The sequence below is a fragment of the Lycorma delicatula genome, chromosome 3, assembly GCF_047948215.1.
Source record: "Lycorma delicatula isolate Av1 chromosome 3, ASM4794821v1, whole genome shotgun sequence".
Classification (NCBI taxonomy): Eukaryota; Metazoa; Arthropoda; class Insecta; order Hemiptera; family Fulgoridae; genus Lycorma; species Lycorma delicatula.
In genome coordinates, this window is record NC_134457.1 from 81,304,550 (window position 1) to 81,330,853 (window position 26,304).

The 26,304-nt window shown below is 28.1% G+C and overlaps 1 protein-coding gene across 1 annotated transcript in view; it reads right to left on the bottom strand.

Moving 5' to 3' along the window:
- Positions 1-7,810: 7,810 nt before the first annotated feature.
- The window catches only part of wal (electron transfer flavoprotein subunit alpha wal), a 32,775-nt gene continuing 14,281 nt past the window's right edge, over positions 7,811-26,304 (bottom strand). Inside the window, exons 3-6 of the mRNA XM_075360060.1 lie at positions 23,339-23,603; positions 15,505-15,717; positions 13,512-13,663; positions 7,811-8,688 (exon numbers count right to left, since the gene is read on the bottom strand). Coding sequence (XP_075216175.1) covers positions 8,512-8,688; positions 13,512-13,663; positions 15,505-15,717; positions 23,339-23,603 — 807 coding nt within the window. The 3' untranslated portion in view covers positions 7,811-8,511. The remainder of the gene's footprint in view (positions 8,689-13,511; positions 13,664-15,504; positions 15,718-23,338; positions 23,604-26,304) is intronic.

Sequence of the window (26,304 nt, forward strand, 5' to 3'; positions counted from 1 at the left end):
CAATATAACCTATACAAACTGATCTGATAAGGTGTATATCAGATAATCCCCAGAAGCATATGCTGTCAGATGTAAGAAGAGCATTAATCATTTTTTAGGTAGATAAAACAGTTCATGTTGAAATTGACTTTTTCCAGTTGATACTGATTAAAACAAATGAATAAGCTAGGATAATACATTTTTTAAACAACAGAGCTCCAAATAAGTAAATCTGGCTAAATATTATATGTTTACATCTTTATTTAATCATAATACAGTAGGATAATTTATTTCTAGGTAAATTTTTACACTTTTATTTCTTTTAAAAAGATTTTGTGTGACTTTATATTTTTATACAGTAAATACTGTTCATCCTTATTTCACGTATCCTTAAATTGTTTGTTTTCTATTCATTAGATGACCATTTCAAATTTCAAGTTTTAGCAACATACAAGAAATACTTTTTCCACAAGTGAACACTTACTTTTTTAACACTAATATAAATGAAACATTATATATCACTTTATTAATATAAAAAAGCATATGAATAGTGTAAATAACTAAATGTATTTATATGTATAAATCTTACAAAAATCAAAGAATTTTAGTGTTTGTTAGGTAACACCCTCATAATCATGTATTATTTTAGGCATGAAACAGATAAAACTTGTTTTTGTTCATTCAAATAACTATTTAATTTTTTTAAAGTTACAAATCAGTATGAGAAAAACCATATTATAAAAATAGTTTATTAAATTTTTAAGCCTGATCGCGTTTTCATTAGTTAGTTTAGTAATTGCCACCTACCGCAATGCAATTTGTTGTAGTGTTTATTTGAACTGGTCTATGTACAATTGTTACCGGTAATCTGTTATTCCCATGGCAGGAAAAGATACTTCCACTTCCTGAGCAATGGTGAGCAGACAGTTATCCAGTGCTAACAATGGGTTGAAGTTTTACTTTTGGGTAGGTTTTTTTTATTAATTTTCAGTTCTCTATGGGCTAAGAGGTGTTCAGCCAAACTCAAAATTTGGCTGAAGGTGAGGATGTTATCAGAGATGAGACATTTATCTAGGTTGATAAATTGTCAAAAGTTATACATTTTTAATGAAAAAAAGCCAATGAAGAACTAAAAATAAAATTAATTGAAATTTATAATTTGAACTGATTATACACAAATTTATTCATGTTGTTAGTAAAGTAGTGGTGTCACTTTCTGTGCAATGTTATAGCACAATAGCCACTAACTTACATAGGTTTGGGAATTGAACAAAAATAAAATAAAAATAAAATTCTATCAGAACTGAATATAAAGTGTCCTTTAATTGCAAAAATACATTATTAAAAAGTAAAAAAAAAATTGGTTCCAGTACATTGCTCACTGATATTATATAAACTTTACATTGGAAAATTACACAAAACTTAAAAAAATTTAGACTCAATCAGTCTTTTCATATGTTGGTATTTAAAGAAGTAAAAACGTAAATTTTGATTAAACTGTTAAGCATCTATCATCTAAGGGATAACCTAATTCTTGTTTAAGATTATTTTTGCAATTCATTTGTTGTTTTTTTTTTAGAAAATCATTTTTTTAAGAATAACAAAAAATAAGTAATTGTTTTATAAAAAAATTTTTTTTTTTTTTTTATTAAAAAAATGTTCTACTCTGAGTAAAAAGAAGGATCTCTGTTCTATAACATTAAAAAAGTCTTTATTAATGACCTGGTATGGAATATGTAACACAAAAGAAAAAATGTTTAATTATAAAATCATTTAAATAAGTTTGAATAGGAAATTTATTATGAGATTCTGTTTATTTTAGTTTCAATATAAACTGATTATGAAAATAATTAACTAAATAAGTAAAGATGCAGTTTCACTAAATTGACACAGTTATGCTTAATTATGAACAAAAATGTCATCATGTAGATTAAAGAAAAAAAAAGTCATTTGAAGAGCATTTAAATCTGTGATGAATCTGGAAGAAACAAATATATAAATAATCAAATGAATAGATGAAAGAACTGGAAGAGTATGAAGTTAGTAAAAAGTAACTTTAAGCAACAACTAACAATGGCAGTAACTTCTCATCTTGAAAAGAAAGAATAATTGAAATTTTCCCTTACAAATTTTCTTACTTACAAATTTAAGACATTGTTAGCTAAATCCATTAAGTTTTTTATTCCTGTTAATCAAAAGTAAATAAAAGGCTAACTTTAGAATGTGAAACGATTTGTAATATGCAAGCAAGTCAACATAACCTTACTTCAGTCATTAGCCTGTAAAATTTTATTACAACCTCATATCAGAATTTCTACCACTCCTGAAATTATCAGAACAAAAAGAGAAATTGCAATCCGGTTCCAGTTTATCACATGATTATTATGGGTCATTTATAGTTAAAGATTAACTTAACTTTTTTGAAGCCCTTTCTAATTTAGCAGTATTTTGTTAACATCTTACAATAACTTAACTAATATGCAAGTCACTTCATACAAATAAAATAATAAAAACACTAGAAGAAGAATCGTTTTACTGATGCTACTAAAATGTAAGTTGAATTCACATTCAACAGCTATTAAACTGTATGTTAAAAAATTTCCTTCAACTGTCTTAGAACAATTAAGAAAGGAAATTTATAAAACTGTTCATCGACCTATTGTGTGATAATAAGACACTATTATTTTAAATTAATTCATTACGAAACCCCTCTATAACCTCTAATAGTGATCATATAAATTACTTTATTTGAATAGATAAAACTACAAAATATTCACAGCTAAAGGTGTTTCCATTTTTTACTTTAAAATTTTCTGGATATGTGAGTACAGTCTTCTTGCTCGTCAGTTGACACCCATTTGGTGCATGAGCCATGTCTAATTTTAATACCTGTAGGGTATTCGAATGCCATCTCTTTGTTATGTATTTTAGTTTTTTCTTAGTTCACTAGAAGGCACAACTTCATGGATTTGTTTCATTTTTATGATTGCATTAATAATTTGAAAATTCAGTGTATTAATTCCAGTCAAACATCATTACTAGCACTTCCTTTCTTTCAGGGGAAGATAGCCCCAAGTCAGTAGTAAACAGAAATGGACAACTGTTTATTTTCAAAACAGAAACAAAAGAAATCATAGTCAGGTGTAATTTACCAGCATGCAAATGGAAATCAACTAAGCGTACTCATTTATCAACTAAGAATGCCTCTATGAACCTCTACAAATGGTAGCTATACATGGATTGATAGAAGTAATCAAACAAGATAGTAGTTTACAATCTAAAGTTACTGTGGATAAAGCTGAATAGCACTACAATTACTGGGCATTTCAGCATAAAACAAGAAAATGGTGGAAGAAATTTTTTCACATTTTCACAATGGCTTTATCAATGGATATACATGTATAATGTTCAAAGAAAGAACAAATAAAAAAAAATTAGTGTAAAAAATTTTATAAAAGCACTTTCTTTGAAATTAAGAGAAATGGGTGGAGGAATTACAGAACCATGTCTGCAACCATTACTTCTAAGTAGTAACAGAATTGTAGCTACTTTTGTTGAATAGTTCCAACTACAACCAGTAAAACTAATGATAGTATATTTTGTAATGTTTGCTCCGATTTAAGTTTGAAAGAAAGTGGTAAAAGGAGAAAAAAGATTTTGTGGTTAGATATGTTTTCCTCAGTGTTTGTAAACTACAATACACTTTGCAAACTACACTTACAAAAGAGAAAAAAAGCCATAATATTCTAATAACCATTTTTTTAAATATTAGATAATTTATGAATTGAAACTAATTTTTTCTTAAAATTAGATTATTAAGGACTAGAAGTAGCTTATAAATCAAGGTCAAAGATGGTGTGCCTACGCAAGCTGCAGGATTGCCACATCTTGCAAAGAAAAATCAGTCTCATTACTTTATTGTTGCATCTCGTATGTAAGGGATACAATTCTTAGATTTTTTGGAAAAAATATGAAAACGTCACTCTAAAGCAGTAGTTCTCAAAGTGTGACCATTATGTTTAGTGGTGGGAGGCCCACAGAAAATTGGGGGCATTCAGGCGGTCTAAGGAAGCAATCAATGGCTGATTAAAAAAAAATGCAAAAATTATGTTTTCCTGATATTTCAAACTAAAACTAAATACCTTCTATACTAGTACAAAAAATTATTGGGACATGCATATTTTATGATAAAAAATTATTGTGTTCAAGCTACTTAACTTTGCAACCAAGAAGCTTAGACGAACAAAAAAAACTTAAAGTTGAATCTCTACGTTTTGACAGTACACTTCAGATTTAAAAAAAAAAAAAAAATCAGTGAGAAGAAACAATTTAAAAATCTGAAAGATTTTCTTCATGGTTTGATTGGGTGCATAGAGAAAACAAAATTTTTTCAGTAAACTGCATTAAAATCATTTAAAAACTTAGCTTTAATTTCTTTTTTTGTATGTCTCTCTATGATTTTTCTGAACGGAAATATTCTACTTTAAAGAGAATAGGCCACTTTTGTCTTTAATTCTGCATATCACCCGATCTATGCAATGTATCGATATAAATAAATATGGAAATTAAAGGGGTTTGATCTAGCTTTAATGACAGATTGTGAGGTCTTTAATGTAGCATTGCAGTTCTTGGCTTTTGTTCATTTAGTGCCAAGGTATTGAAATCTTTAAAGACTGAGACTGCAATATGTATCACCCACTCTCAGCTTAACCCAAAATCATGTTATACAAGTGTAATCTTTCAACTGAAAGCTTTGTTTAAATTATTGTATTGTTATATTGAATATACTATCACTATTGTTGTTATATAACTAACTATAAAGATAAAATTGTAAAAAAATATACAAAATCCAAAAACTGCAATACTTCAATTAAGACCTCACAATTTGTCATTAAAGTTAGGTAAAACTTTAAAATTCCATATCTATTTGTCTGTATTTCTCTGAACGTGGATTTAGTGCTATAGTAGTTGCTAACCAAAAAGAGAAATCAACTACATGTTACCGTATGCAGTGACTTACGGCTGTTTTTAACTAAATTCAAGCCTGATGAATGTACATTAAAGTACATCAGATTCATCCTTCACATTAATGCAAGTGTAAAATCTCTGAGTAGAAAGCTTTGTTTTAATTATTGTATTGTTATACTGAACATGCTATCACTATTGTTGTTATATAACTACATAGATAAAATTGTAATAATTTTTAAAACAATTTTAATAAAAATACTTCCAAATATGATTAAATATGTGTTTAATTGCTCTCATTTAAAATGTAAGTTTCAATTCAGAAATAGGATACGCCACCTTTAAAAACAATAATTGCAGCAATTGCTCTTTTTAAGAGCGCATCTTAAAAACAGCAACTCCAATTATTATTTTTAACAAATGGTAAATTTAAAAATTTTGGGGGCGCTAGAAAATTTTCGATTCTCAATTTGGGCGGTGGGCGAAAAAGTTTGAGAATCAATGCTCTAGAGCAGTGGCTCCCAAACTTTTCTGAGTCACAGTGCCCTTTCTGAATCATGGTGCCCCTTTTCAATTATTATTTTTCCATAGTGCCCTACCCTAAGTAAAAGTTACTCACTAAGCAAGAGATAAAAATAAATAAACTCATGTATCTTCATTATTTAACTTTTTTTTTGTTTTACTTTATTAAGATTATAAATGTATAAATTTATTAACATTTATAAATTTATTAACATTATAAATGTATAAAGGTATAAATGTCTTGGTACAATTAATTATAAAGCTTTTACAATATTTTGTGACACCCCTGTGAAGAGGCCACGGCTCCCCGGGGGATGCGGCAAATAGTTTGGAAATCAGTGCTCTAGAGTCTAGAGCATTAAATCACATATTCTTACATTTGTCTTGAAAGTGTTAAAAAAGTTTCTTACAGATGGAAATATGGTCATCTATTCATACATTTGGAATCAAAACTTGCTATGAATTGTTCTTCAACTTTTTTCAAGAATGAAACAGGCAACTGGAATAAATGTTTCTTTCTTGTCACCATACATCTACCACGACCTTTGGTTGAAATACATGATCTACTTTTATTAAAAAATTATCAATGTTTATATATACTTTTTTAAAAACAATATTCAGAATTTCCTCATACTAACAGGAAATATTTAGAAAGATGATTTAAATTGTGAACTGGACAATCCCTTCTTCCCTAGCCAGTGTTTCATAATTATTTGACCCAATAAAAAAAAAAGTCTTGTAGGGATTATACACAGTTAATCTGCTGCCGTGAAAACTTTACGTTTGATTTTGCTGTAGAAATTTCAAATTGAGTGGAATTTTAGTTGGATTTGAATCAGCATTAGTATCGTCCTACTAATGTCACTCTCCAATTAATGTTTAACCTAAGAGAAACTTCTAAATTGGATTTCAATTTAAAGGAATCTAAACTTAACACAATTCTATCTGAAAAGTGTGAATACGATTAATAAGCATTAAAAAGGAATTATTCCAAGGATTGAAAAATATTGCTAACTTTTTTAAATTTGGTCATAGACAACTTTACAGCAAGAAGAAAGGAAGAATCAACCTGAAATAAATATGGTAAGTTAACTGTAAATCAGACAATTTTTCTTTCAATAGCAGCATACATTCTACTTGTTTTAAGATCTGTGCTTGTGAAAGATCTAAACTGAAACCTCCAACTTGTTTCCAAATCAAAACAGTTGTAGATTAACAACCATGAGATATAAATCATTCCTCAAAATGAAACAAACATCCTCAAGAATTATAATATCCAATCTTATTAGGGAAAGTTAGGAAATGCGTGTTTTGCTGTTGTCCTTTTCACTGTTCACTAATTTCACGCTTTTTGTCACAGGGATTGGATGAATAGTAAACATCATTCTCTTTAGAGAAAACAATTTTGATTGGTGCTCCTGACTGCTCTTTTGGTTTACAGGTATTTCAGCTATAAGAAACACTCGGACAGTGACAAACAAAAAATTAATACATTCTTTCTGTTAAAAAATAATGTGCAATGTACATTGTTTTTCATCATTAGTAGTTTGAAATAATATGTTTGAAAATTAGCTACAGAATAAATAATGGCAGAAATATTTCCAATTTTGAATGTTTACTGCATGACAGGAATTATCTAAATATACCTATTGCCTACAGGGGATGTAGCATTCCTTTGATTGAAGTTGCTTTCCTCCAACTGTAGAAAATCCTTTTTTAAGCTCACCAGTGATTCTTTTACCCGAGTCTAATCTTTTCATTTCGATTTTAAGTTCTGTGAGTACAGGTTCAACTGTCAGGGATCAACAAAACCACTACATCCTTGATGGGTCTGGTAGTGTGTATCATGGGCTGACCTTTTTTTTCTTTTTCCTGTTCAGTCTCCAGGAATTACCGTTCAGGTATTACTTAGGAGGATGAATGCCGGTGATATGTATGAGTATAAATGAAGTGTACTCTTGTACAGTCTCAGTTCAACCATTCCTGAGATGTGTGGTTAACTGAAACCTAACCATCAAAGAACACTGGTATCCACGATCTAGTATTCAAATTCTCATAAAAATAATTGCCTTTACTAGGACTTGAATGCTGGAACTCTTGATTTCCAAATCAACTGATTTGGGAAGACGTGTTCACCACTAGACCAATCTGGTGGGTATCATGGACTGACATAAACTTCTTCTATCTCATACCACCACAATAGGCTTAATAACTTAAATCCAATAAATAACTATCCAATAAAACTGGGCATCCTAAATTTTTCTAAAATACAAAAATACTGATGTCTAACTTTGCATGCAAACTGTACACAATAAAAAGAAAATGTTACAATAAGAAAATGTAATTAGGTAACAATTTTGTTTAATGAAAAAAAATCAAATAAAAATATTTTACAAATTACTTTTTTACAATTCTTGGTAATTAAAAGTTACATACAATAAATAAATAAAATTTAAAAACAAAAGTAAATATAACCTTTAAAAAGCAATAAATAAGATCAGTAGAAAGAAAATCTGCTAAAATTAAAAGAGGAATATAAAAAATATTGATAAGCTCCAATACATTTTCATTCTGATAAATATTTCTCATATTTATAAAAAATATTTACTGCAAAATGTTAATCAATTATTTCTAAGTGGATAAAAAATTTTATAACATTTTTCTTTTCTAATATGACATTTTTTTAAAAGTAAAATAAACGTATCACCAAATCATTTCAGATGAAATGAATATAAATTTAATTTACATTTAAGTTTTTATAAATCAAATGCAAAAGTATTTTACCCGTATTACATTAAGACACTTGCAATATAGATTTTTACCTTAAACTGATACAATCAATAAAATTTCCTCAGATATCTTGTATACAGTTTGAATGAACACTCAACTGAATTCTAATGCTACAAATTTTGCCTTCACTAACATATTCAGCAACTTTAATCCGATCGTTTAATGTTTTACTGTGATAACGTTTTAAATTTAATTTAAATTAAAATTACATCAATATTATTTTATTTCTGCCACCAATTGATTGTGTTCAAGCTGTTATAACTTTTGAGTTAATTCTGGAACAGCTTTAAACAGATCTGCAACCAATCCATAATCAGCTACTTGAAATATTGGTGCTTCAGGATCTTTATTTATGGCAACAATAGTTTTTGAGTCTTTCATTCCAGCTAAATGTTGTATAGCACCAGAAATTCCAACAGCAATATATAATTCCTGAAAAAATGACATTTAATTACTTTTTGAATGGCACAAATAACCTAAATTTTCAGGAAAATTTAAGAACAAAATTCATTAGTATGATTTACTTTCCTTTTTTTCAGATTTTGTGAATGTGAAGGTAGCAATATGAAGACGTTTTTAAATTGGTTTTGCATAATTAATAACATTTTTAAAAAATCCACTGATGGATCCACTCTAATATTCTGCATAATATAACTAATTTATGCAGAATATTAGAGTAAAAAATATTTTACTTTAATATTTCTAAAAAAGAATTAAAACAATTAAAAAAACAAACAAACTAAAAAACAGAATGTGTTCTAACAATGTGCTGAAAATATACAGTAGCTGCAATTCTTTTATTCCAGGTATATTAGCATAATACATCTACCCTGCAGAGTTCTGGTTCTATTTACCAAAAATTGCATTAAAATTAATTTAACCACAAAATTAATTTAACCTAAAATTACAATGACTCAGATATACACATACAATAAACACATGCGGCATACATATAAAACAATCCTTTTTCTTTGGGGGATAAAAACAAGTTTTAATATTTAATAGTTAAACAAAATGTATTTTATGTCTGTAATTTGTTTGTAATAAAACTGGTTAATAGCAAGCATTTTTTTATGGCCATTAACTACTAAAAAATGCCATTAGATGTAGTTAAATTACACCCTGCATTACATAACTTCTGTCAATTACAACAACCACAAAAACACAATTTTCCACCTACTACCCTTCTTTCCTCCATCTTACAAATGTTGGCAAATCAGCACATGCAACTGCCTCTGGCAAAGGGAGTGCATTACATCCTCCAATAACGAGGATCCCTTCAGGCACATTCCTGCTAGAACAAAAGGCACTAGCACCAACAGGCCTTCAGTGGATGGACTGAAGGGGAATCATGCTGGGAAAAGACACAAATACATCGTTAATCTCCCGAGATCAACCCGAGTAACAATTTTAAATTGATCTGTAAGGATTGGAATGCAATCCACAATTCCATCCATAAACAAAACCAATATATAACTGACATTAAATAACCAAACACTCGCACGACAATAAGAAAGACCAGCAGCAAGGGACTGCTGTCCAGGTTCTGCGAATAACAGGTGATATGTATCCTCCGCTATTCTTGTGTTCTGTTCTGTACACAATTTAATTTCCAGGAAGCTACTCACCAAGATGTTCCAGAGGTTGAGAATTGTTAGCTTGTAAAGAAAGGAATTATTTGAAATAAGAGTATTATACGATCTTGTTCAAAATTAAACAAATAAAATTGATCACTGCATTATATTTTAGTTATTTTAAAATAATTTTACATTCATTAAGCTATCAGCACACTAAAGTTTGCAAAATAGTCAACATAAAATTTACACTGACAACATTTATTTCAACTTAATTAATATTATTTTTTTAACTTCCATTAAATACCATAATTTACTATGCCCTCCAGTGTACATTTAAATCAAAACATGTTACAAGTGCAACAAAAATAATAATTTTTATAAAACAATGACAACATCTATTGTTACATATGAATCAGAGATATGGATATCAGCAAATATGAAAAAAGGTTCTCCACAAAGGTGGAACAGCACTTAAGAATGAATGATAAATAACAACAAATTAATGATGAATTGATTAAGATAAGAAAGGAAATATTATTGTGACCAATTATTTGTCAAGAATGTACTGAGATCAAAAGAAACAAAAATGAAGACTGACAAATCAGAATATTTGCGACAAAGAAAGAAACACACACACACACACACACACACACACACAGAGAGAGAGAGAGAGATAGAGAGATAGAGAGCGAGGGAGAGGGAGAGGGAGAGGGAGAGGGAGAGGGAGAGGGAGAGGGAGAGGGAGAGGGAGAGGGAGAGGGAGAGGGAGAGGGAGAGGGAGAGGGAGAGGGAGAGAGAGAGGGAGAGGGAGAGGGAGAGGGAGAGGGAGAGAGAGAGAGAGAGAGAGAGAGAGAGAGAGAGAGAGAGAGAGAGAGAGAGAGAGAGAGAGAGAGAGAGAGAGAGGAGATATATAGTAAGGCACTGTGTGCTATTAGATAGTAGTATGGTGAAACATTAGCTCTAGACACTTTTGAGAGCAGTTATTAAGAAGGCCAAGATACAAATGGACTGTAGCACAGTAGTTTAATATTATACCTAGTAATTATTTGGGAGGGCTTGGTATTTTCACAAATAAGTCTTAATTCCAACCTGTCTATTTCAAAGCCTTTTTATTCTTTCTTGCTTTTCTTCTGTTATTTCACATCCATAAAATGCTACTACTAAAATGATACGTAGACTTAAATAGTTAAATAAGATTTAATAATTTGAAAAATAGAGGGGAATTTAAAAGAGAATGGTGATTTCTTAAATAACAAATTCTTATAGAACAATCAAATTGATCATACTATTTCATTCATAACTGAAACCATACTGTTTTTTGTTTTTTTTCTCTATATTGTCTTAAAAAAAGGTAAGCTTTTCATTATTAAAAATTTGTTATTGAACATTTGTTCAATATATAATTATGAACATCAATGACATGAACACAATGTTTAGATTAATCTTTTTTCTCTCTTTTATTTTACTGGCCATTTTGACTAATTTGATGAAGTTGAATTTGATTAAATTCTTTCTGTTTTGTGTCAATTGCTTATCATCCTGTTATATGACTGTACTTTAATTGTAATTGTTTACTTAATTATCAGTTATTATTTTTACAATGTAAATTTTCTTCTACAACCCAACTCTCAAAACAGTCAAACTCTTTTTTTAACAGTAAAATTCTGGATGCCTTATACAAGGTCTAAAAGACTCATCCTTGTTACAAGAAATCTGCCACAAACTTGTGTTTTCTCCATGTTTTAAAACATCTTCATTTTATACTTGATCATACCATAATATTTTTCAATTAACTGTTACACTTTATTCAAGACCTGTGTTTGATACTAAGTTATTCTCTTTGAAAGCTTTCATTGTTTGTGCCAGTCTGCTTTTGATATCCTTACTTAAATTATCTTTTGTAATCTTATTTTTTAAACAACAAATGTGTTCTATCTTAATATTGACCTCCTCTTTATTCAAACTGACTTTCTATTTTTGAAATGAATCAATACCATTCGTTATATTTAACTCATTCAAAGTTTTGTCTAAGTCTAGTTTTATGTTAGTATTATTAACAAATTTTAATTTTTGTATTAATATTACTACTCCAGACTCAAGTTACATTTAGTTTATTGCTTCTTTCAACTACAAATTAAAAAGCAATGGGGAATAGGGGTACAACCAGCTCATCCTACTACACAACATCAGTTTGGAATTTTAAATAGTATTTTCAGTTTTATAATATTTTTTTATTTTTAGTGAAAAACATGTTTTTCAAATTCTTTTTTTGGGGTATGGGTTGATAATTTTGCTTTTTTTTATTAATTCATTTTGTCTGTTTTGTCATTATGTTGCCATGTGTTCCCATTCACAACTGGTGAAAACATCTCATTTTAATAAAATTCTTAGATTAAAATTAGATTAAACTACTGTTAATCAGCACATACAGAATTGGTTTTTGTTAAGAATATGTAAATTAGTATTTTTCTAATAAACAGGGAGTATATAGTTTAAAATGCGCAAATTGCGATTTGGAATATATCAGGATGACAAACTGATCTTTTTGATCAGAATTAATGAACACATTAATTGTATAAACAAGGGAGATAAAGAACAATCCTATTTTGCTAGATATATCTTAAAAAAATAACCATAATTACAACCCAGATAATTTTATTAATATTCTTGAATATTCTAATAACCTTCATAAAACAAATATTGAAAAATATTACATATACTTAAATAATAAAAATTTGATAAATGAACAAATGAAATTTGATAATGATATATTATTTAAACAAATATTGAACAATAATTTTGATTCTTAGGTTGGTTATACTAATTCATACTAATAAACATAATAATTGAGAGCTTCATACTGACATGACAGACAATGTCAACATTATTTTTACCTTTTGACGATCAATTGTTGTATTTATAATTCAAAATTCACTTAATAGATTAATCTGTGAAGGAAATAATTATAATACATAACACATAAATGTTCCTAATGATGGATTAATATCCGAAAGCGCTCGGACATAACAATAAAAATAGTTGGCAAGTGAAAATTATTATCTAATTAATTTTTCTATACTTTATATTCTCCAAACTGATTTTTACCACAAATATCACACAGTCTATGGAGAGTGAATTAAAATTTGTCTTTTATTATCATTTAGCACATAAATTAAATTCTTTCCAGAAATTTGAAGAAGAAAATTCAAAAAAGGCAAAAAATCTAAGAACATTAAATTGAAACCTGGAAATTTTGTTCGCAGTATCAGTAAAAAAAGATGATGAATAATGTTCTGTATAGACTTACTTACTTTGCATATCTAAAGGCTATTGAACAAGTGTCGACACATGGCAACAAATCTTCAAACCATCTGCCAACATTGATCACCCAACATATTTTTTCTTAATTTTCTCAATTTTTATTAAACAAATGTTTAACGATTAATATAAACAGTAAATAAATAAAACAATTGCCATTTAGGTATCAATTTGCATCAAAGGTGACCATAGATTTTATTGCCTCTTACATTACATTACATTATCAAGCAGCTAAGTTTTTCTTTATTTTTTAAATTTAATTTGAGAACTGGGATTGCTTCACATGTTCCAAAGCTTTTAGTTAATCACTAATTACAAAATATAACATAAATTTGTGAATAATAATAAAAAATATCTTACCGGTGCAACAATTTTTCCTGTTTGTCCGACCTGTAAATCATTTGGTACAAATCCAGCATCAACTGCTGCTCTTGACGCACCAACTGCAGCATTCATTTTATCAGCAAGAGAATAAAGTAAACTGAAGTTTTCACCAGACTTCATTCCACGTCCTGAAAAAGATTTGGCGATTGATAAATACCACTAATTGAAACTTATTAGTTTCAAATATGGCAACTGAGAAAAAAGTGAATAAATAACTAATGTAGAACAAATTAAAAAAAAATAGCCATACATATTAAATTTCTAAAATCAGAAGTAGTATGATTTATATTATCAAAGTGAAAAAATTGTACTTTCAATTGCCAATGAAAAAAATTTTCTCTTAAAGAAAGGATATTCTGAGCAATATGCAGGTAAAACTACAATTTTGAAAACACATATATAAAAATTATGCAACAGAGCAAATGTAAATTGTATTTAATGTAATTTAACTTATAGCTGCTGTAGGCGGCAGTTCTATGGCTCTTCAATTTCTCCTCTCCCAAATTCAAATAGTAAGTATTACGACAAATCTTTAATGTTATTTAAACATTAAATGTTATGTAGTAGTACTGTCCATATGATTTAGACTGTCAAATACATTAATTTCTCTGATTAGAAAGGTATGTATGTTTAGATTTCAAAGGTATAATTATAATTAAATTTAATTATAATACATTCTAACAGTTACAAATATGATTTAGTCTTGCTCAAATAATGTGATATAATACTATTATTTAGGATGCTACACAATTATAATGTAAAAAATGAGTGTTTTATTTAATTACGCATTAATCATACAGAAAAAGAAACTGTAAAGCTTGATCTATGTGTCATTCATTTATTAACAATTTTTTTTTTTAACAATTAACCACTGATTTGGTAAATTGTAAGACAATTAAAATAACTAATAATTAGTATAAAGATCACTTAGTTTTTTCCAGGAGCATTTTCACATTACTTTGGTGCATCTTTACCAGAAAAACTATAAGAATACTTTTATTAGCAAATGTATAAATCATAATTTTACTGTACGAGGTATGATCAAAACATATCAAACCTTGGCTCATAAAAACAAAAATACTTAAATCTTATTTACTTAGTTCAATGACTTGCCTTTTCAAAGTAGGCCCTTCTGATGTAACACACTTATGCCAGCAAAGTTTCCAATATTGGAGACATTTTTCAAGTCATTTTTAGTGAGTACCTAGTCCTATCATATTTCTTTTGATCTTTTCTGTCTTCAAATCTCTTTTCTTTAAGCAGAATTTTAAGCTTAGGAAAGAGCTAAAAATAGCATGGAGCCATGTCTTGTGAGTAAGGAGCCTGATGAAATTGGTTTGCCAAGAATCTTTGGATAAGTTGTGATGCAACAGCTGGAGCACTGTTGTGATGAATCCTCCAATTATCATTTTTCAAAGCTGTGGTCTCTTACGTCGAGAACAGCATCTCTCAAACAATGAAGAACATTTATATAGTACTCTTTATTGACTGTTTGTCCTTTAGGAACATAATCATGATGAACCATACTTGACTGTTAGTACAAGCTTCAAGCTTTGTGAAAATTCATCATGACAACTAAAAATTGAAAGGTAATCTACAAATTACTTTTGCCAAATTTAATCTCCTTTGTGTAATATGGACACTTTCCAATTAAACAACAACCTCTTTTGTGTAATATGGACACTGTACAAATAAACAACACCATGAAATTACTTGTTCAAAGGGAAACTTCAACCAGCATTGTTTACATTGAGTAATGTTTGTGAACCATCCATGGCTTCTGATTATACTTAGTGGTACACCTAAGTGGGTGTAGGCCAGAAGCCTACATTTTAAAATTAAATTATAGTAAAAAGTAGAAATTGATATCATTTGAGACTAAATAAGCGAGAGTGGATGATGTAGAGAGTAACAAACAACTAGACTTTACCTGGATGAATTCTATTTTACATTAAACTCATAAACTTACCTCCGCTGATGACAACTTTGGCACTAGTTAATTCTGGGCGATCGCTTTTTGATAATTCTTGGCTGATAAATTCTGAAACTTTAGATGCATAATCACCAGCTGGAGCCAGCTCAGTCTTAGCACTACCTCCATCAGCAACTGGTTCAAAACTAGTACCTCGTACACTTATAACCTTAACTGGATCTTTCGATTTCAGTGTTAATATTGCATTACCTGCGATCACAAAATAAACATACATTAAGTACAGTTTTTCTATTTTTATGTAATTTATAAGGACACATTTACTAAAGTCAGATAAATGTCAAAATGTATTCTCCATATGTAAACACAAGCTGGATTAAATATTGCAGGTACAAACAAGAGCAGTTTGGATTAAAAGCATGTACTGTAATCCTTTGAACATATGATGAATACTATTAATGAAGGCACAATAGAGAAACTGTAACATATTTTTAAAAATTATGTTTCAACAGTATAAGTGAAGATAACTGCATCTGTTAAGAAACCAGCAAAATAATTTAGAGAATTATTCTTTTATATTTACTGCGAACAAACTTATAAAAATCTGGCTATGATGCAGCTGAACTTTCTTGAAATTTATCTTTTTTCTAACAGTATAATTGAAAATTATTATAGCTTTCATGACTTCAATTATTTTCTTATTAAAAAAAAAAACCATATAAATAGAAAAGAAAATTTTTTTAACAGATCTGCTGTCAGTATTTATGTATATAGCTTCCAAGTTGAAATGCCTTTTTATTTTGGTGTTTTTTAGTTCAGATAACTATATAGCACATGCATTTATTAAATTTGTGACCAACAAACTACATTAATTGCTTTTAATATTTTTATACATGTTCAAGAGTACTTTTCCAGTGATGTGCTACTTTATCAGATGAGTATGTTTTTAAAAAAAATAATAATTTTGAAATATAGAAAGGAAACATCTGTTTCCTTAAAAAATGCTGGTACAAATTTTGTTACGAATATACCAAAGTACATTTAATTTTATTCATATCATATTAATTTTAAATCCCCTTACCAAATTAAATAGGAGACCATGGCTCCTCAAAGGCTGTAGCATCTGAAGTAAGTAGTATAAAGTTAGAATAAAACGGGTCAGAGAAAAATCAAAGTTGTTATAACATTTTATTTGGTAGAGTATTTATTTCATTATAATAAGCTTAAAAAATGAATGGAGTACGACTGAATAAATATGTTGCACTAAATTAAATAAAAAAATATTTTTAACTCTTAAATGATTAAAATATATAAAGATTCAGAAATAACTAAAAAAAAAAAAACAAAACAAAAAACAATCCTTTTTGCAACAAAGAGAAACACAAATAAATGGTGGACAAACAAGATCAATGGCTGTAAAAAAAAAGACATTGAAGGCTTCAATACACAAGACTTCTATAAATATTTAATTCCAAATTAAAAGGCCACCAAGCTAGAAATCTACATTTTAAAAATGAAAATTATTCTATAATAACACAGAACTTTGAACTTTTTACAAGTTTGAGAAATTATTAAATTGTGATCCTCCTCCAAAAAAAAAGTAACAGATGTTTCAAAAAGGCCGCAACCTTAAGATTAAGAAGTAAATTTTATTTCTCCCTACATGCCAGTTGGCAACACTGTACTCAAGGTTAGCAGCTTGTAACAGTTGAAATGTCCTTCTTACGCACTAGTGCTATACAAGTATAAATTTATCTCTACTGTGTTAACTACGTCGTTTTGATACGGCTGTGGCTTCCAAGATCCCCAGATCTTACATCAGAAAACCTTTTCCTGTGGGGGCATTTAAAAAGTGTAATTTTTAAAAACAATCCTCATACACTTGACGAATTGAAGGCTAACAATGAGAGTGAGATTTCAACCATTACAAGTAGCTGCAAATGTTATGAAACATGTATGAACCTGCATCGGAATCACAGGAAATCATTTTGAACATCTACTGTAAAGTTATTAAAGGTAATTTGAATATTGTTGTATAAATATTTTATTAATGTTAACATTTTTGTAATAAATTTACATCATCAAACAAAGGGGTTGTGTCCTTTTTGAGACACCCTTATAAAAACAGAACGTTAGGAAATCTCAATCTTTTGCAGAACAAATTCTTGCTGTTAAACCTTTTATCCATGAAACACAAGCAATAGCTAAATATTACTCAATAGTCTTTGTTGACTTTAAAAAAGTATACGATTCCCAATCGTAAACTCTCAATAATAATCCCTTTATGAAATATTAAAAGAATTCAGTGTGGATGATAAAACCAGAAATGTTATTAGAGAGGTAACAAATAAACACATCAAAAATTAATTTTTAGATCTTTCTCTAATCCTTTCCCTATAAAAACAAGAGTAAGAAAGGGTGGGTGAAGGACTCTCGCTAATGCTTTTCAATAATTTTTTTGAAAAGTTATCTGTGAACATGCATGCACGTGCGCACACACACATATTTTTTAAAAACAATTCTTTTAAGAAACATACTCCTCTGTAATATATACAAATATAGTTATTTTATTAAATCAACCAAAGTACAGAATAAATAAAGTAGGATGACTTACCTTATTCCACTATATATGCAGGAGCGCTTTTGCGATTTACTCGCATCACTAGCTGCATTATATATTCATACATTCATCTCAAATTACATTACAAACTTCGTAAAATATAATAACATATTATGCATTTAATTATTTTATCTAAAATTAAAAACCTTTAATCTTTTTATTTTAAACTTTTATTCAGTTAAATTAAAAATTAAAACAAAATTTAAAATACTAAAAATTAATTAAAATTAAAAATAAAATTGTAAAAACTTTTACACATGTAAAAATATGACATCAAGATATAAGATTTAATTAACAAAAAAAAAAAAATTAAGTACAGCAATTATACACGTTCATTTAACTGAACTTACTTTACTATATTGATTGAAATATATTAAATTATACATCACTATCAAAATAGATAGTGGTGCCATCTACTACAGCTTACAAAATACTGTCATCCTCATATAATTTGTCTGACGGTAGATCATATTAAATTTATTTATATATATATATGTAGTATTTTCCTAAAATGCCAAATCCCTTACTATTTGTATTCATATTATATTTTTTAATTTCCAGAATTTTTAAATTTGTCCTAATATCAGACATTGTATGTTTGTTCATAATCAGATGACCAGATACATTAAAGAAACCCAGTTTACCATTTTTATAATTTCTAAATGTTCCAAGAATCTAGTTTTAAATGATCTAGTCATATAGTCATATATAAATCAGATGAATCCTTACATTTATTACTTATTAAGTATTTTATTATGTGGTTATTTGACTGGTACATGGGTTTAAATTTATTATCAAAAACCTTTGCAATATGTTCAACTATTTTATCAGTATATTATATATATATATATATTTTAAATATACAGTGTCAACTTTTTGTGTGCTGTTTAATGTTATTAAATGTGTATTATTTTTAATTTTTTACATTTGTTTATTATATATATTATGCACTAAAGAATTATCATAACCATTATATAAGGCACTAAAGTTAGGTGCTAATATTGAAATTAATAATGAAAATAATCAATATATAACTTCAGTATATAGGAAACCCACATCTAACAAAACCACTATACATAGATGTTCAAATCACCAGTGGTCACAAAAAATTAGTACTTACACAAATATGATAAATAGAGCAATTAATTATACAAAGTATAATAGAAATAAAAAGTAAATTAAACAAAGAAATATATATCATAAAACAAATTGCCTTAACATAAAAATAAATTTATGTTAAATTAAAAAAACTTTAGACTTCTGGAAAGTTTGTAAACAACCACATCTTGGTGGTATCTCATAACTAATAAGGATCTTCCAAGAAATATTAATTAAAAAAAAAAAAAATTTTTCAAACTCATAAATACAAAACTACTAATATGAAATACTGTATTTACTCCTGTATGATGTTAGAAATAATGGAGAAGTTTTAAGGAAAAAGTTAACTAAAATTACAAGTAATTTTTCACTCTTTGAAAGAATTTTTCTTCTAAATACAATTAACGGTAGAAGTTTATTCCCATCTGTAAGTACTATCAACGCGATTGTACATTGCTGTTTTTCATAACAAGTATGGACGCGAACAGTTTTATTACAGAGAGCATTAATTGTGGCATGTCAAAGTAAACTACTGTTTGATCAGCATTTCCTATCTGCCGCTTTAAAAAAGTTATTTTCTTGTTGTAACTGAATTACACATCTATGGAAGCCCAATAATGTTTCCTTAAAGGCATCTGACAAACGCTGACAAATAGAGGTATGTTTTCTTACAGACAGTATTCATAAAATGATTGAAACATACTCGATTTGCTTTAAAATTTGATGTTTCAAATTGCCTCATGATTTGTGCAATTTTTATTTGTGTTATCTCTGTTGAAACAGCTAATCCTTATTTATGTGTCTTGAATGTAAGAAAACAACTGCTCTTCTACTTGAGGAAACTTTAGAATTCCATTGTGAAATGAATGCTCTTCTACTTTAACTACTATCAATAAGCTTTCTTTTTTCTTTCACCAATCTCTTATAAACGATTCTAAAATATCATATTTACAGCCTGCTACACGATTACCGATCTCCTTGGCTAAACCAGTAGCTTTTACTTTTTCACTAACCGTAAATGAACATAGATGTTTTACAGAACTTATTTTTACTAGCTCGCTTAAATTATTAACTGGAAAACTCAGTATAAATATAAACTGATGGCATGATCTATCTTTGCTCGACTAAAACAGAATGAATATTGTTATGTGTTTAGCCGAGATGACTTTTGTACTACACAAAAATACAGGATGATTAATAACAAATGTTATGATAACTGGAAATGCGGAGATAAACAAAAATGCTTATGATAAAAGTTTATTTAAAAACAGGCAATTACTGATACAGGCTACAAAATGCATGCAAATCAACATTAAGTTATTGTTGTGACATCAAATGTAATTAGAATACAAGCTATGATTTGTTTATGTTATTACCACTTATGTATATTATACCATAATAATGTGTAGTACTGTGGTAATTACAGATATTGGACCTTCATTTGGAAATCCCCACATATCACAAGCACCCATACATTTCATGCTAGTTTATAAGAAGAAAGGTGAAGGTGTGCTTGTATGTGAGTAAATTCAGTATTATCAATATAAAAGTTGAATGTTTAGTTACAGAGCAATAAACCTATGTAGAAAAAATTCACCCACTGGTAGAACAATCAAATGTATGATATTTATTTTTGAAAAAATGCATCAATTTTGAAAGTAATTAAATGAATCCCGTTTTAGTTGTTTATTTCTGGCAAGGACTCATGATGAACTGTGTACAACAATTAATTATTTTTTTTAGTGGAATATATATCTTTTAGACAAGTTTTATTGCTTAAATTAAACAGCTGTAAACACAAAACTGTTTTCTAAAGATAATGAAAGTAAAATAAATTAAATTAAAATTCAAGGCTAGTACCAAGATATGGACAGCACTTATATCTAATACATGTTTAAGGTGGTAATGATGTTTAAGGAGCAATGGTATAAAAGTAATAAATTCAATAAAGAAAAATTTAAACAACCAATTTCCTGTAAAAAAATTGATGCTTAAATTCTACGGATATCATTTTCATATAAAATCAGAAAATGGTAAAAATAATTACACAATGTCTGACAATAAAATTAGCATATATTAATTACCAGTATTATCATATTATTTAAATTGCAATGGAAGATAATAAAAGTAGAACTTCACAGATTGGACTATTGACCATAGCACGCAGTATGTTATCAACAGTAACATTTTTACAATTATTATGAAATATGTCAAAATTAGAGAAACAATTTCTAAAGCATAAAAAACAAATAACAAGTAGAAAATATTTAAAAAAATTACTAACAGTTTATAAATAAGAATTATTAATTTTTTAGTAAAAAATACAAAAATTATAACTGGATACAGAAAATCTCTTCTTTAACTTACTAATATGTAACAAAAACATATACACATGATTACTTTAACTTAAATTATTACCTTGGGTATTTAATATAATGCGTATATATATGTGTACTTTATACGTTATACTTTATATATACATATATAAAGTTCTAAAAAAAAAAACTAAAATCTATTTTATACGCACTTTAAAAAAGGTCATTTATGATATGAGTTCAATAATTCAGTGTTTGATAGTTAACAGTGTGAAAGTTTTTCCACTTTTATGTTTATAATTTGGTAATATCTTTTCACAATAGATGTTGAAAGATGGGAAAAGTAGTACAGATTTTAATCAATTCCTTGTAAACCTTTTTGAGTCACATATTTGTAAAAATAACAAAACAGAAAGGAAGTACAAATTCTAATCCATTCTTTATAAACCTTAATAATCGTAGATAAAGGCGTAGATATATATAATTTTTTTTTTTAAGAAATACAACAAATGCAGATTCATTCAAATCAAATTTTCGGGGCTATAATCTGATTCTAAATGGAAAAATAATTTTTCAAAAAGATTCTTTTAAATAATAACTTGTCCAACTGCCCTATCAAAACGTTTCTGATCATCATAATATTTTTAAGCAGTTTTTTGTACTTGGCCTGTAACCATTAGAATATTAGAAAAAAATTAACATCTTGGATACAACAAACTAATATAATCTCTGATATTTATGTAAACCCAAAGAAACGATTTTGAAAAATTATGTCACACTATTGTTCTACATGTTTTTTTCACTAAAATATGAACTGTACAGTTACTATACTTGTACAAAATGTTTGGATTACTTTGATATTACACAATTTTTTACTTATCTAAAAATATTTGGTAATTTCTGAAAAAGAAATTTGTGTCTTTACCCTGATCCCTGACATTGTGCATGGGATGGATGCCCATTTCCTAGAGTGGGTGCCAGATTGTCATTCTTCTTTACTAGGGTTTATTGTTTCTTATGTTGGTTCACTAAGCAGACACTCATTAGTGTTCACTACTTTCTCTTATTTTTAGTAGTTTCTTCCTGTAGAGGAAATTTTCTCAGTGTTTGCTAATGATGCACATTTAGGATTTAAGGTAAATATTTAAGCTACTGTATGGTTTAATATCTGCGTGGAGCACAAATATTTCATGCTGTACTAAATATTTTATGATTCCATTTCAATGTTTCTGATGTGTGTGTCCCCTATAGACTAAAAAATTACTGGACCGATTTACGCATGGGCTTAAACGGAGAAAGGGAAAAATCAGAAAAGGGAAATATGGAAAAATTGAAAAAGGGAAGAAGGTAAAACAAGAAGGGGAAAATGGAAAAAATAAAAAGGGGAAACGGGGAAAAGGATAAAAAAGGGAAAAGAGGAAGGGGGAAAGTGAATATGGTAAAAATGAAAACAGGAAAACGGTAAAAGGGATAAGTTAAATTAATAAAGGAATAAGTTAAATTTTGTGAAGTTCCATAATGTTCATTTGGTTAACATTTTATCAAACTTTCAATTGTGTTCATTTAATATATATATATATATATATATATATATATATATACTCAAATCTACCTATAGCGAAGTGTTGCCGGGACTGCTAGTAAATTAATAAATAGACAAATGTAATAAGTTTAAGAGTTTTATCATTATACAAATCTAAAGAAATTTGATCATACAAGTCACATTCAGCTCACAAATTTGATATAAATAAACACAAGATGAAACTAAACATATAATTAATGCCAACTGTGAATAAATTTATATAAACTACTACACTTAAGTAAATAAATATAAGCTCACCAGCATATATGGTCCTCACAAATGTCTCTGCATCATTAATAGCAATTATATCAGTAATAGGAGATACATCAAGTTTGGCAGCAACACGTGGTAAAACATTTTTACCTAATGCTGAAGCACCTGCTATGATATGTGTGAATTTAAACTGTTCATGTGTTTTTAATATTAATGGTGTTAAACTTTCTGGTAAAAATCCTTTAAAAGCATCATTTTCAGCAATTAATACTTTAGTAGGTCCTGAGCATTTGCTTACTTCTTCTGCTACCTAAATTAAACAGATTGGTTTCATAATTTTATTACACATAAATAATTTTACAACACCAAAAAACTTTTCATTTTATAAATAATTAAGTGAATAACTATTTGGTGATAAAATTTACATGAAACATATAAAACTGTCATTTAAAAGCACAAATAATTCATGAAAATCACATTTTTCTGAATTTAGGAAGGAGTAGTTTTAACAAATGTTTGTTTCAGTTTAGTCATGTATTGCTACACTGATCATCAAATAAAAAAAAATATGTTAAATTAACCTTGGACTGGTAATAATTTGGCTTTGTGAAGATGATGATGATGTTTCTTGTTCAACTGGCTTTGTAAAATTAAATTACTAAACTGCATTATAATATTGTCATTTTAATAATTTTTCTATCCAAAAGATCATATATTACTGTTGTAGTTCTTTGCTGAACTATAATATTTATAAATGTTTAACAAGCATAAAATGGAATAATAAAAATTATTGTAATTTCTTTTTAATGCTTACAGAAGCACATTTTTTTACCAGCTACAATATTTATATACCTCTAACTTGCAGTAGTTTGGATGAGTTTGCCTGTCTATTTTGTATGGTAGTATATGAAATACTAGGTATGTTTTATACAAAATAATATATTTTTCCCTTGTAAACCCTTTGTGAAAAGTTTTATGTACTTCTTGGGTAGATTGTTTGTTTTTAGTTTTGTTCAAACATTTTTTTTTAAAGGACAAAAGTTAAAAGTTAATTGGTTTTTTAAAAGGATTGTATTTTTAGATTTTTGCATAACAAAGTTTAAAGCTATAATATTTTTCAATATTAATGATAAATTACTAAAAAAAAAAAAACACTCAATTTTTAACTAGGGACTCATTTAAAAATGTATAAAAACAATCATTTAATTATTACGCTTTTCTACAATCAGTTTTCTAGCTATGGTGCTATGGGTGTATGTGTATAGATTGGTAATTGCAATCATCTCTACTGGCTTGCTAGACTTAATGTAGTTGCAGACGTAATGCAATGTAAGTGTAAATAGTCTTGAACCAACTCAGGTTGATCACGCCTGAAATTTGTTATTACTTGAAACCAACCACCAAAGAACACTAGTATCTACAGTCTAACATTCATATCTATATAAAACCAGCAGCCTTTACAAGGGTTTGAATGTTAGAACTCTCGACTTCAAAAATCATCTGATTTTGCAGACACAACAGCCACTAAACTAACCCGACAGTTTTAATCATTTAATTATTATATTAACAAAAAAAAAGTGAAAGCACTGAAATTATAAATTATATTATATTCCAAAATTGTATGGTCACTGCCCTATATACTTAAAATAAAAATTTATTTTTACAACTGAGTGAAGAGAGGTCCAAAGATAGCTTGCTGATCTGAGAATTTAAATTGCCTATTTGAGAGTTAAATTAAGCAATCTTTTAATCAATATACATGATTAAAATGAGATTATAAAACTAGTAAGTATACTTCCACATTACTTTAATCGTGAGATTATTATCTCTATCAGAGTGCAGTTTATCAAGAAAACTAATGTGCTTAGCAATCAATATAAGAGTAGGTACACAAGTTTACTGTACCTGCCTGAGTCTTAAATAGCTGGATCAATTATTTCCAAATAAAATTTAATATCATCCTTGAAATATCAAGTCTTCCTAGATAACTTACTTGCTAAAATTTAAGATATTTTCCTTAATTACCAATTCTGATCTAAAGAATTTGATTGTTAATTTCTTTCTTCCTCTTCTTTTACAGTAAATAATTCTATTTAATCACTCTGCAGGGATGTCAATGTTAATTTGAACTAAATATTAACATAAAAAATATATATATATATAATTATTTTAAATTGAGTTTAATAAACTTGAACTGTAATATTTGTGAATATTTATATAGCATAAAATTAAATAAAATTGTCTTTATAATTAGGTATCCAGCTCCACTTCTTTTTCAACTATATTAGAAAACTATAATTTTTCATTATTTATAACAATTCTGAAGGTTAGAAAGACAGATAACAAAACTGTATTTACTATTATTCAGATTGATGAGATGTCAGCAACTACCACTAAATCACCTTCCATGGTGTACTGTGTGCTAGTCATTTTCAGACTCCAGTGAAAATGTTATGAATAAGACCATCATGGTCAGGTTATCTCAATTATAATATGCATTCAGTGAGGGACCTTGAAAAATGATATTTTTGATTGCCAAATTGAGGTATTTATTTCAACTTAACTTCATGCCATAACATCTCATTAGTTTATGTGTGAACACAAATTTCCAAATCAATGAAATTATAAGCAATAAAACTGATTGTCAGATGAATGAAACCTTTTGTATTTAAGTAATTATATGAATACAGTAGTCACTAATTATTGTAGTGCTAACGTCAGTATACTGCTTGATAATGTTAAATAATGCTTAAATTTTATAGTGGTATTAAAAAAAAGAATTGTGTTCTGCATTCAATTCCTTCGAAAACACATTCACCCTGAATGTACTTTTTACCCCAATTTTACTTTCTTCTGCTGACTTTTGCCTCAACTCACTCGGGCCTCTCAATTTTATATTTTAAATAATGCAGTGAAGTAAACCTTGGTCATATTAAGAGGTAAGAGTCTACTCATGTCTGCTTCAATATTTTCAACACACTGCAAGAAAATCCTGTTGCAACAAAATCCGA